The 12,763-nt window shown below is 41.3% G+C and overlaps 1 protein-coding gene across 14 annotated transcripts in view; it reads right to left on the reverse strand.

Annotated features, from left to right (window-relative positions):
- LOC115782448 (membrane-associated guanylate kinase, WW and PDZ domain-containing protein 1-like) overlaps positions 1–12,763 on the reverse strand; it is a 96,550-nt gene that overhangs the window by 17,583 nt on the left and 66,204 nt on the right. For all 14 annotated transcript variants that reach the window (XM_030732611.1, XM_030732610.1, XM_030732606.1 and 11 more), the window contains 4 exons: positions 11,721–11,843; positions 10,852–11,037; positions 10,023–10,634; positions 1,734–1,768 (listed from right to left, as the gene is read on the reverse strand). In XM_030732611.1, coding sequence (XP_030588471.1) covers positions 1,734–1,768; positions 10,023–10,634; positions 10,852–11,037; positions 11,721–11,843 — 956 coding nt within the window. The remainder of the gene's footprint in view (positions 1–1,733; positions 1,769–10,022; positions 10,635–10,851; positions 11,038–11,720; positions 11,844–12,763) is intronic.

Raw genomic sequence — 12,763 nt, forward strand, 5'->3', positions numbered from 1 at the left:
TAAATGCTGGATTGGATGAAAGAGAACTATGCTTTTTTATAGTGCTGCTACACCTCTTATGGTTTTCTGTAATCTTTTTGTTCTATTCCTGCAAACAGAAAATGCACATATATCTTACCCCATTATTATTTGTAGAAGTTCATTAGATGACAGGTTGTTTGGTGACTGTACTGAGAAAATTACTACTACTAATTCTAATATTAAAAAAGTATAAATGTGACAACTGGATCATTCTTTCTGATATGAATAATAGAAGAAATGATAGAGAAGTCTCCCAGCCTCACACTTATCACACTATATGAGATGAAGGGTCAAATTCCAGTAATGCATTGCATTACAGCCATGCGAAATTGACTTTGTGTTTGATCACTGCAGACTTGCTTAATGAGTTGAGACAGCACAGTCTCTCTTGCATATGGGAGTTTACTGTGAGCATCTATTTAGATGCTGAACTGGAGGCAAAGCGGTTCTTCTGGGCTGACACAAAGTCGCATGCAGCGTGACATTTCACTGACATAACACAGAGGGGGGAAAACTGGCTTTTCCTCAGTGGAAAGCTAATCCAAAGTGACAGTCAGGCTGGGCCACTATTGGTCCCACTCAACCCCCTTACAGTGCCCACCCCTCCTCCATCCGTCACACCATGTGACCTGAATAGGTGGCACCCACAGCTCTGACGAATGCCATTTTGAAACTAATCCTAATCCTAATATCCAGCAAGCTAAGGGGAGGCTTTTAATGTTGATGAAGAGACACAGGACAAGGATTTCTGCCTCTCAACTGGTAGGAATTGAACCTTTCACTGACCTTGGGTGAACCTGCCCAAAGGAGACATCTTTTTACCACAACTTGGTGGCTCTCCTGGAGTAAAACAGGGTGACAGTAATTTGAAACTGCACTGGCATCTCTTCTGAAGACTGTATTGACTTTTCATCAGGTTGAGATGAGGTGTAGAAACAAGGAAGCATTTGCTCTTGAAACTCTTGAATAGCTGCACTGGCCCCTGAAAGACCCTCGCACTGCTCACCAAACCCATCTTTCTGGCTCTTTTTAGTCTCTTTTATCAATCAATAACAACTACAAGACACATTGCAATCTTTTGCAATCTCCTCTCCAGCTTTCCCAATTCTCCTCCTGTTTGATTCCAGCTCACTCTGGAGTCATTGCCCCCTTCTCCCTGTCTGTTAGCCTCAGTGCTCCCTCTTTATCTCTGGGCTATCGCAGTGATTTACTGCTGTGAGCCAAACCATTTCCACACTGGTCTTTCCCCCTCTCGTTCTCCTTCTTTTTCCTATCTTTTTTTCATGCTCCTTTCTCCCATCCTCCCTCAGCTGTGACTGCTTGCCCTCCCCAACAGCTGGTCAATGTTACACTGCTCTGCCTAGGCTATGCTTAATCAGTCACAGGATGGCAGCATGGCAGGAGTGGAGGGATACAGAAATAAAGCGAGAGGATATAAAACAAAAAGATGACAAAACAGAGGCAAGAAAAGTCAAGAAAAAAAAAACAACTGACAGAAGCATTCAGGAAGAGTCAAAGTGGCAGACTGGGAAAGAAGTAAAGCAATATGATGGCAGTAGGAACAATGGGAAGAATTTTTGAAGCTCTGGATACTGTAAAGTGGGAGTTAGCTATCATATGTCTGTCCTTTGTTCTTTAAATAGCACTCTTTTCACTCTGGAAAACGAAAGAAAATGCACACACACGAAAGTGCTGGAGATGATAGTACTCACCACCAGCTTTGGACTCCTCTTGGCTGGCACCACTCCTGCAAAACATCGGCAGAGAGACAGAGAGAGCATTAATGACCTGCGGTGCTCTCGGCTTGTCCCCTCTTATTAAAAACTCGCCAGGACAAACAGATGAACCCTTGGTTCCTGCTGCAGAGCAGAGCTCAACTGGCCCGGCTCTGTCTCCTCTTCCTCCCCCTCTCTGTTGCGTTCTCTCTGAGCAACACACTGCGCTAGGCTGCTCGCTAATCTAAGTGATCTCCTCCCCCCTCTGCTCCACTCCGCGCTCTCACCCGTGCTGTTAGAAGAAGAGCTACTGATCTATCTGCATTAGACAGGCTGACCGGCTGCTGCAGCCTTGTACTGCTGGTACAAGCTACAGGTCCTCATAAGCAGCTACCGTCCTCCCTCCACTGTCTGCACCACAGCTGTCTCCAGCAGAAGCTCCCTGACAGAATCTCAACTATTACCCACAGAGCAGGGGCTCAGCAGTTTGAGAACCATGTCAAAGGAAAGCCCGAGTTTCTGCCTTACTATGCACATCCTCTTAGTAACTACAGAGCTGTTTTCTCTCTTCTCAACTCCGCTGTTTTGCTCAATGCTTACAATGAGAAGGTTTCTCTCTCTGCCCTTTCCTTCTTGTTCCCTCCCCCGTCTCTTCTTCTGTGCACCATGACTTGTTGTGCCTCCATCTCTCTCTCTCTTTCTCTCTCATATATGTGCCAGTTAACACAGTGTTAAGAATCACCAAGAAGATCAGTCTCATTTGTGCTAATGAAATATTAATACATGGAGCCAGCTGTCAGGAGAGATGATTCACAGCAGACTAATATACATTCCCACATAATAGCCTTTCCACCCATCCATCACAATCAAACAGTTATTGAATGGGTATGTTCCTTTACTTCTAAGACCAACCTATCTATTCAGACTCCACCTGACTGCTTAACCTGCACACACCTCATGCATTGCATTCCAAGAAAACTATTTTCCCAGCCCGAATCTCCTTTTCCTGACACTTACTAGGGTACAGTATGTTGAGACAAAAATAGACAAATGAAGGCATGAACGACATGAGGCGGAACTGGGACAAGGAGTTGCCGTTGCCAAGGCAGTCAAGTAGTTCTTTATACAACGGCAGCAGTCCGCTTTGTTAAGGACTGAGCAGCAGCAATGCAACATAATTGCAGATCTTTGATCTGATCTTCTTTCATCAATGTTGCAGAGACAAATAAAAATGTGAAACAGCTCATGGACGAGCATGTATGGGGTTATTAATGGAAAGTTCCAGTGACATTAACACACGCAACAACATGCAAGCATCCATCTTAGGCTCTTTCTGCTGCACTGGCAAAAAAATCATTAAATGTTAAAAGTCTCTGTTGCCGCAAAGCCCCTCTCTCTACACGATTCATAATTTATCCCTATTTTCTCTCCCTCTCTCTCCTTCAGATTATGGGGGGCTAGCTAGTGGAGCAAGTGGAACATCTCACAGCTGCTGACATGTGGAGGAATGCTTTTTATTTATTTTTATTTTTTTTGTGCACCAGGATGATTGCTTTCGTGGGTGTGTCTAACACAGGACATTCACAACAAGGTCAGATGTCATTAATAATGGTTTACTTTTACACCAGCAGCGTGGCCCTTGCAGTGTGGAAGGTCAGTGAAGATCCGTAACTTTTAAACAACCTCTGAAAATCAGCAAGCTGCAACAAGGTCAACATAATCAGCATTAAGCATATAGAAATTGAACTCAACTGTGGCCATACGGCTGATAAATTTGTGCGTGGAACTAAAGGGGAATAAGAATTAGAGGAGCCAACATGTATTGACCCCTGCTCTAAATTCATCCACTGAAGCTTGTGTCAGCTAGAACAGCCGCTTCACATTCTGCAGAGTGTGAACGCATCATCGTACATGCGGTCTTTAAATCTGCTTAACTTCATCTGGCACTGTGATGCTGATGTGATGCATACGTGGAATTCATAGTTGATTGGATCTGCTCAAATGTAACTTTTATGAGCAGCAATGAAATAAATATGTGGATTGCATGTTGGTGCACACACGCGACTCAGATAAAGCATTCGTGAATACATCCATTAATACATGTTATATATAATATCGGCCTGGCACTCATTCATGAAGGTATGTATTTATGCAGAGACAAAAATACTGACGAATAAGCAGGAATGCACACACATACATACAGTAGACACGCAGCATTTACATTGTGCACCTGATCCGTAATCCTGCTGAATAACGGTAAAGCTATGCTCTGTATTCCATAATAAACACAGTTCTCTTTAAAAGACTCTGAAATGACAGTTAAGAAGGAAAGACTGACTTAAATGGCTTGCATTTATTAATGCTGAGGCAACCTCAGGGCAGAATGACTACGATAGCGTCCATTAGCATTCAAATGGGGAACGACTTAAACAATCTTGAAGTGGCTTTGAGCATCAGTGTGAAGGAGGCAGCTTCTTCTGATGCTTTTACAGTAGAGAATGAAGCATACCTGTGACAACACACAGAATTACAAATAAAGATGTTAATGGGATAATTACTGAACACTAAAGCTTACTCGCTTGCTTTGAATTCCCAGACAGTTACCTGTGCTATTCTCATATGGGTGTAACCGGACATCACATGGACACTGTACTGGGAAGCTGGCAGGTTGAAGACTGTTTACTGTCCCATCTGACTGCATCACACTTTTGCATTCTTACACGCACCTCCATTTTATACTGTCTAGAAACATTTATTGATGCAGCGCACTCGCTATGTTGCAGTGTGTGAAAATGACTTTTCACATTATGAAGCAGCAATATTAGCACAAACCAGTAGATATTTGTTCAGTGGATTGAAAAGTATGCATGTAAAACAAATACCGTGGATGATGGAGTAGGTCTGACCTGAGTGGAGCGGATCTAACCTGACAAATGTAGCTATTTTTCATTTCAAAGCAATAATATATCACAGTATTTTTGCATTGTTGTGTGGGTACAAAGTACGTATGCAGGGGGTGGGGGCGAGGGGCATTCTTTTATCCTGGAGTGACAGCAGTGAAAAAGCTTGAGCTTTTTTAAACTGAATCTGCAGCACTGTGAATGGCCCACTATTTCAATGTGCAACTCATGCTGTGGCCTTGGTGGGTCTATGAAGAGCCCACACAGAGTGAAGAGTGCAAACAGTCCTTCCTCCAGGTTTTCTATATACATGGTCAGAGGGCGTACAACATGAGTAATGCTCTCTTTAGTTGAGCCAAATCTGTAAATATTTGTCCTTGCACTACATATAAGAATTGTCCCATTATCGAGCAGGGTTCTCTCTATTCATCTACTTTAAATTATATCGCCCCACACTTCATCTTCATCTGTTATTCTTCTGCCTTTATTTCCTCTACATTTTATTTCCCTTCCTTCTATATTTTCATTTTCTCTCTTCTTTCTCGCCGTCTCTCAGGGGACAAGAGCTCTGTGCACGATTGTCATGGCAACAACGATGGGAAGACAAGATGGAGGAGTCAAAGCTGGCCTGTCCTCCTTTACATTAGAGGAATCCTGGAGCTGAGAACGCCAGATGTTATCTTTAAAGTTTTATTTAAAAAATTTGAGACAAAAAAAAAAAAGCTTAAAATATACTTAAAAGGTTTTAAATAAAAATGTATCCTGCAATCCACACATTCACACTGCACATTAGTCACATGAGGGTTGATTAAATGAGACTTTGAGTTTCCAGATTTGAGGTATATATATACCTGCGTGGCTCGAAGACAAACTATGTTTTGGATTTTTAATCATTTCTGCTTTGCAGGAGTTTAACATGGACTTCCTTCACCTGCACAGTCTCCTTTTGTGCCTGCTATTTCAATTGCACAGATTACATGTTGACATTCTCCCTTCCTCTAGATCCAGGCTTCTCCGAGTGTAGCCCACAGGGCCAACAGTGGAGCAAGAGTGCAGTGAGGAAATGATACACTACAGTACATTTAATTTATCCACAGTCATGTCACGGTATGATACAGCAGCACAGAAGGTGACTAAAGGAGCATTTTTCTTCACTTCTGTCCTAGTCATCACAGCAAACTGAACCTTCCCATCTTCGATAAATACAGAAGATGTTTAAAAAAAAAAATGCAACAGCCGCCTCCTTAGTGTTATAAAAAAATATATAAAAAGATTCAAAAAATCTTTAGGGACCAAAATAAACACTGGCTAAATTTTATTTTTTATTTATTATATGAAGGATCCTTAAATCAGTCACCAAAACTTTGAGAACTTCTGCTCTGGATGTTTGACAGCTACACATTTGGAGGAAAAACTATCTCCAGTGTGGCTCCATTCATTTCACTGTTATGTCACTACAGGGAGCACTATGGTAGCAGGAATGCAGGAATGTTGCCTCAGAGCAGCATTGCTGCTCAGAGTGCTGCATCAAATAGATGTTTTCTTACTTTGTTGTGCATATCTGATAATAAAGACTGTCTTAAGTTCAGTTTTTAATTTTGTTTTGTATTTTTTCTCATGCTATGAGGATGTATTTATAGATGTGCCACACAATATTTTCCATAAATGCTACTTCAGTGCAAAAAAAAAAGAAAAAAGAAAAAAGCAGATTCCAAACTGCAGTCAGCATGGGAAACAGAAAATAGCTGTCATATTTGAAGGAAAACAATCCTGGTGATAAATCAGTGTGTGATGTTCTGACCTTGTGATTTGCACCTTCTCTTAAGACCGGACTCTGCTGAGTCTGAGTCAGACGGCGCAGATTGATGAGTCACAGATGAACAGATTAGACTTCTTCTCCTCTAGCTGAAGTCCACCTTGTTCCTCCTCCTCCTCCTCTCCCTCTCAAAAACCAATCCCCTCATATACTCTCCCCTTGCTGAACTTTCAGTGCTGTTCAGCAAATCTCACACACTCTCCTCTAATCCTCCACCTCCAGTGTCTCAAAACATGATCCCTGGGTCTCATATTTCTTATCCTCTGCTTTCCTCTTATCTCGCTCCTTTTAGCTCCTCTAGCTCTTGTTTCTGAACAATTATGTGCGAGCTGCGAGGAATCACTTGAAAAGTTACAGCATAATTCTAACACAGAAAACAGAGCTCAAATCTCAGTTCCAAGATTGAATATTAAAAAATACAGTCACAGCTGTTGACTATTTTTCACATTTATTGGTTAATCTGTCATGCACTTACTCATAAGTAATTTTCCATAATGACATTTTTAAATTACTTTAAATTATTTTAAATTAATTGGTTCCAAGGATCCATACTTGTAAATTTTTTAAGTGGTCCTGAGCAATAGTTCTCCAGGTTTTGTGAAGCTCTTACAAAGGTTTTCTTTGGACATTGGCTGCTTTTGCAATCACTTTCAGTCCGGTCCTTGTACCTGATCATTTTCAGAATGTTTTTTGGATTTTTAAGCAACTCAACACTGATTTAGGAATCATCCAAGCATATAAAAGCACAAGATGAACCAGTATTGTGTCTATATATAACAGGCAACTTAGCAAAGAACCAATTTCTAATTGTATCTTTAGACAATTTGTTACAAGCAGCCAGTCAAATTTGTTTAGCTGAATCTACAAAAAATGCCAAAGATAACACAGTTTTGCACCACAAGGTGATCTATTCCCAAAAAGCTATTAGATGAAAACTTGGCACATGCAGTGTGTCCTTAAAAAATTTGAGGAAATTTGACAAGTGGAGGAACTGGGAGACCTAAATTACCTGCAGCAAATGAACAGTAATTGAAAGTCATGTAATTAAGAAATATGAAGAAAAAAAAAAAAAGCAAAAAAACAAAACAAAACACAACAGCAAAATTCTGACACAGGACCTGATGGTGCATCTGGCCTTTCATTTGATCCATCTATTGTTCACCAAAGCCTCATCAGAAATGGTCTTAGTGGAAGGGTGGCTGTCAAAAAGTCATCCTTAAGAAAGGGAAGCAGGGAGAAAAAGCTGAGGTATGCCAAATTACACAAGACCTGGACTGAAAATCAGTGACAACAGGTCTCATGGAGTGAAATTTTTGGTTCAAATCACTGTCAATGTGCAAGAAGAAGAGGTGACAGTATACAATCATCTGTAAAACATACTGGAGATCCTGCCACGGTTTGATAGAGAATAAAACAAAAGGAGAAGCCTGAAGAACTATTCCTGAAGACTATTTCAAGAAATTACAAGAAATCTTGCCCAAGAGAGTTAAGGCTTTTTGCCTTACACATGGTATTCCCATGTCTGTTTGCACATGTAAATATCTGCACCTATTTCCCTTTTTCCTAGCAAAAAACAAAAAAATGAGGAGGTTCAGGACGTGTGCATAGTACTGTAACTGTCTGTGAATGGCTTTTGTTAGCATGTTACCACTACAGCCATGCAAAATGCATACATAGTTGTGTGAATGAAGGCAATGAAAGCAGAGTTTGAAAGTGGGTGTTCAATAAGCCACTTGCATGGTTAGTTTGATGCTATCATAAGGTGGTCTTTAGCTAAATCTGCTTTAGACATAGCTAAAAAAATGTTGCATTAGCCAGTGCACTCTGTATGCTTGTAGATATAAGTCACATCGCTAGCATTCAGGCCTTCATTTTGGACACTGTCTGAATTTAGCTTGAGGTTGTCTTTTGTCACCAAATCTCTAAAGTGTCAGTGTTTGGACATGTCTCGGTTTAGAGGCTTTTACAACATTTATCTCACAGTTATAAATGTTATTCTCAGACAGCAGCCCTGTGATCGACTGGCAACCTGTCCAGGGTGTACCCCACTTTGACACCTATGACAGCTGGGAGAGTTTCCAGCTGCCTCATGACCCTGAACTCGATAAGTAGAAGAAAATGAATAGATGGATGGAAGGATTCTCTAACCACCTTAAAATGTATAAATCCCTAAACACTGTATGCGAACCATTGCCAAAAAAACTACCATGTATCATACGATATACTAATTCTTTGATCAGCTATTTCTGAAACACAATTTTGTCAAATTTAGCTAAATTCTTTTAGTCCTTTAATATATTTCATTTAGATAGAATTTAATTATTTGGCTTATTTTGTAAAGAAAAAAGAGAGAGAGAAAGAAATTGAAATATAAAATATGTTAAAATACATTAAATATTTATGCATCTAAGAGCAAGGGTTTTTTTTCTTTTGTGAACTGCTTGGCTCCCTGTGGTTGTGTAATTTCTGTGCCTCAGGACCTGGTCACTCACCTGAACTCTCAGGCATGGCAAGCTGATATCAAATCTAAAAGAGATGATCTGCGCTGCTGTCAGTCCCTTTTCAGTGACTGGCTGTGGCCTCCTTCCCATTTACCCTCTTTCTGTACCTCTCCCATCTCTGCTCTGTCAGAGGGAATACTGCTCTGCATCCATATTATCCTTACTCTCACACTGGTCCATAATAATGCTGACATTTAACACAATACAGCAGTGTTATTCCAGCAGCAGTGCACAAGGTCAGCTCATTAGAGGACATAATTCATGTGGGGTGCAACCTGCCATTAATACAGATCTGGGTCAGCCAGCATGAATGACAATTTAACAACAATAAGGACTCAACACAAATGAGGGACCTTCAATGTCACTCAGTAGCCACGTGAATACTTTAAACTCTGACACGCAAAATATTTTGTTGACATTTCAGTGAGAAAAACGTTTCGCTTCGAGTCATTTCAGGTCAGCAGAGTGGCCAGGGAGCAGGCTGAGAAATGAAAAATCCACAATAACATCAACAAAAATAAAAACAACCTAGCAGAAGCCAGAATAGTTCAACAGTGACTTTTCAGGATGCTTTCAGGACCAAAGTAATTTCAAGGGTAATTTGGGAATAAAACAGAGAAACGCAGAAGATGGGAAGTCACACCGTTTGCTCAACATGTCAAACAACCAACATCAGATAGTAAAAGTGAAGGCTGACTCTGATATACGAGTCCCTGACCTAACGTGCTCCTCCTCTCCTCCCCTCTCATTCATCCATCTCAGCTCTTACCCATCCTCCCACTCCTTCCCACACTCATCTGCTCGTCCACAGTCACACAGTCATTCTAATTCAGCTCATCGTCCCTTTACCTCTTCTCATTTCATCCACTCTGGTCCGAGCAATTTTCATCCTGCCACCCACTCTCTTCCTCACTTTTCTCTCCTGCTTTTTTAGTCTTACTCTTTGCGTGCCAACTATTCAAGCTGTTGTCTCTTCAGCAGTATATTCTTTTATGTATTTGATCTCAGTCTTTCATGTCAAAACTCGAGTTCCTGCATCTCTTCATATTATTTGACATGTAATACATACCTCTCTGCACCAGCATAGTGACCTCACTGCCTCTGGGACATTTGCTCAGCAGGTCCACCACCTGGTTGTGACTCATATTTTGGACATTTCTTTTGTTGACCTCCATCAGAATGTCTCCCTCTTTTAGGCCACGGCACCGCGGATAGTCCACTATTTGTTTGACCCTCTGACCTCCCCCTGTCAGGCTGTCAGCAATGGTGAAGCCAAAACCTTTGTCTCCCTTCTCCATGTGGATAGTGATGAGCTCGGGCTGGGTGGCTATGGATGAGGCCAGGGTGACCACATCACTGGAGTAGCCATGGGAACCGTTAGACGCCACCTCAGCTGAGGGGCTGTGCGGCCGTGGCTCACGCATGCCGTTAATGGGTCCAGCCTGGTTGGAAGGTTGATCAAACGTCTCTTGTCCATTGACAATGATAGGCTCCTTGTCCAATATCGCCACTGAGGTCACTAGGCTAGTGTTGGGGTCATCAGGGTCAAAGGGCAGTGGGTACCCACGGCATAAGGAAAGGTCCACCATGGAGCCAATTGGGATGGATTGGAAGATCTTCACGACCTGAGCATGGGTGTAGCCCAGCACAATGGTGTCATTCACACTGACTATGACATCACCTGCACAAAGAGAGATCACAGTATTAGGGATATTGTCATTTGCACAGTTAAAACCCCTATTTAGGTCAAATTCATGTTACACAGTTAGTGATATCTGGCATTAGTCACAGCTGTGTGGCAGTTAAATTCAAAGAATAGATGGATGGATTCAGTGAATGACACCAGTGTTTTCAAAATGAAAACAGTGCCCTCTGTGGGTGGTGGTAATGTACTGCACCTGTCTCCATCTTGCCATCCAAAGCTGCAGGCCCATCCAGCACCAGACTTTTGATCTGCAGAAATTCATCTGGCTCGTCTCCTCCAACAACAGTGAAACCAAAGCCACGGCAGCTTTTCTTCAGCTTTGTGCTGATAAAGGTTCCTTTCAGCTCTGCTGGGTTTCTTGTGAAGAAAGGCTTCCCCCCTGCAGAGTGGGGCAGAAACAAGGCTCATCCTCATATCCATCCACATACTATACATTCAAGGTATGGTGGGAATTCTGTCCCTCAGATGGCTTGCATGTATTCAGAAGTCACATGAAATTACTGCAGTCAAATATGTGATGACTAAAAATGAAGAAAATAAAAAGTGTAATAAATGTGTAATAATAAAGTTGTGGCATCTGCTAGATACCTGAAAAAAGAAGCTGTTTTCTCAGAAACTGACCGTTCGATGAAATGTATCATTTAAGGCTATTAAGTGGACTTGCCCGTTTTGGGCCTCTTAAGAGCACGAAACGGAAAAAAACAGCAGTCCAAGACTATCTCTCAGCAAAGCTAAAAATTTCTTCCACATAGGTGTGAAATAAGTCCCTGGATCCAGAAGGCTAGCTGGATTGGTTTGTGATTAGTTTGAGAACATCATGACAGCGTCTTCTATTTTTTCAGTTTTTATTCCTGAAGATGATGTGAAATGTCCAATTTTGCCCCATTGTAAACATTATAAAATCCTTCCAGAAATTCTTGGATTCAAACTGACTCCAATGCCGCCCACAAACAGACAAACAAAAAGGAAACTGAAACAATCACATACACTACTTAGAAGAAAAGAAAAAAAAAAACAAATAGTAAGAATTTAAATATATAGTCTACAAATATAATGATTTACGTTTGACTCCTGTAGGGCCAGGAGGTAGAGTTGGTGGGACCTGTGGGTCCCTGTAGGTCTCCAGATGATTTGGAGCGTAGTTTGCCAGTGGAGCTGCTGCAGAGGAGTGCTCCTCTATCCACTCTGTATGGACACATCCGTATTCACGTGTTAATCTACACACACTCAACACAAAGGTGGATTTACATGCCACACACGCACACAAACACTTAACAGCAAAATGCACACAAACCAGAGCTTCAAGCAAGTACTATTTGTACTTATCTGCTTCTGCTTCTGTTTTTTGTTGTGCGTATGATACTTTTGATATCTGATCTCAGCAAAGGTTATGTAGCAAAATTATATCTGTTATTGCAGAAGTGTAATATTACAAACATTCTGTTTACACAGTGAGTGTTAGTACTGTTAAAAAATGAAAACAATTAATAGGAAATGGATGTTGCTGTTCTATTATTCCTTGACTTACGTCATGCAAACTGTGAAATACTGTTATCACATTTTGGGGGCTGCGGAGTGTGTGGAGAGTAATGTTTTCATGCAGTCAGTGGCGCTTTTTAAAGTATGCTGAATTAATTATTGGTAGTTTTGTTTTACAATGTTCTTATGGAAGTAAAGACAACTTTCACACTGGAGGCAACTTTAACACAACTGCTGTGCCTGTATTGCTCTGCCATTACACTAGATAGTAATACACAGTATTTAATTTATTTGTGTACTTCGAACAATAGGGACTTAAATTGAGTTGATCATGTTGGAGTTGGAGTGAATAAATAATAGACAAAAGTTACTTTTTGGAAAGATATTGGAACCAATTTAGTGTGCTCATGGATTGGCAGCACGAAAAAAAAAAAGAGAAAACAGCATATGGCTAAAGGCAGAATACTGGCTATTACATTAACATAGCACAAGCAGGGGCGGGGTGGCCATAGGGAGGTTCGGGAGGTTTCCCTAACGGCCGGTCGTTTCCAGGCCGGTGATCAGAATTTTTTTTTTTTTAACCCAATTAAGCACAGCAGTGCTGGCGCGGCCACAGGTGCAGGCAG

Source organism: Archocentrus centrarchus, chromosome 7, assembly GCF_007364275.1.
Source record: "Archocentrus centrarchus isolate MPI-CPG fArcCen1 chromosome 7, fArcCen1, whole genome shotgun sequence".
Lineage (NCBI taxonomy): Eukaryota > Metazoa > Chordata > Actinopteri > Cichliformes > Cichlidae > Archocentrus > Archocentrus centrarchus.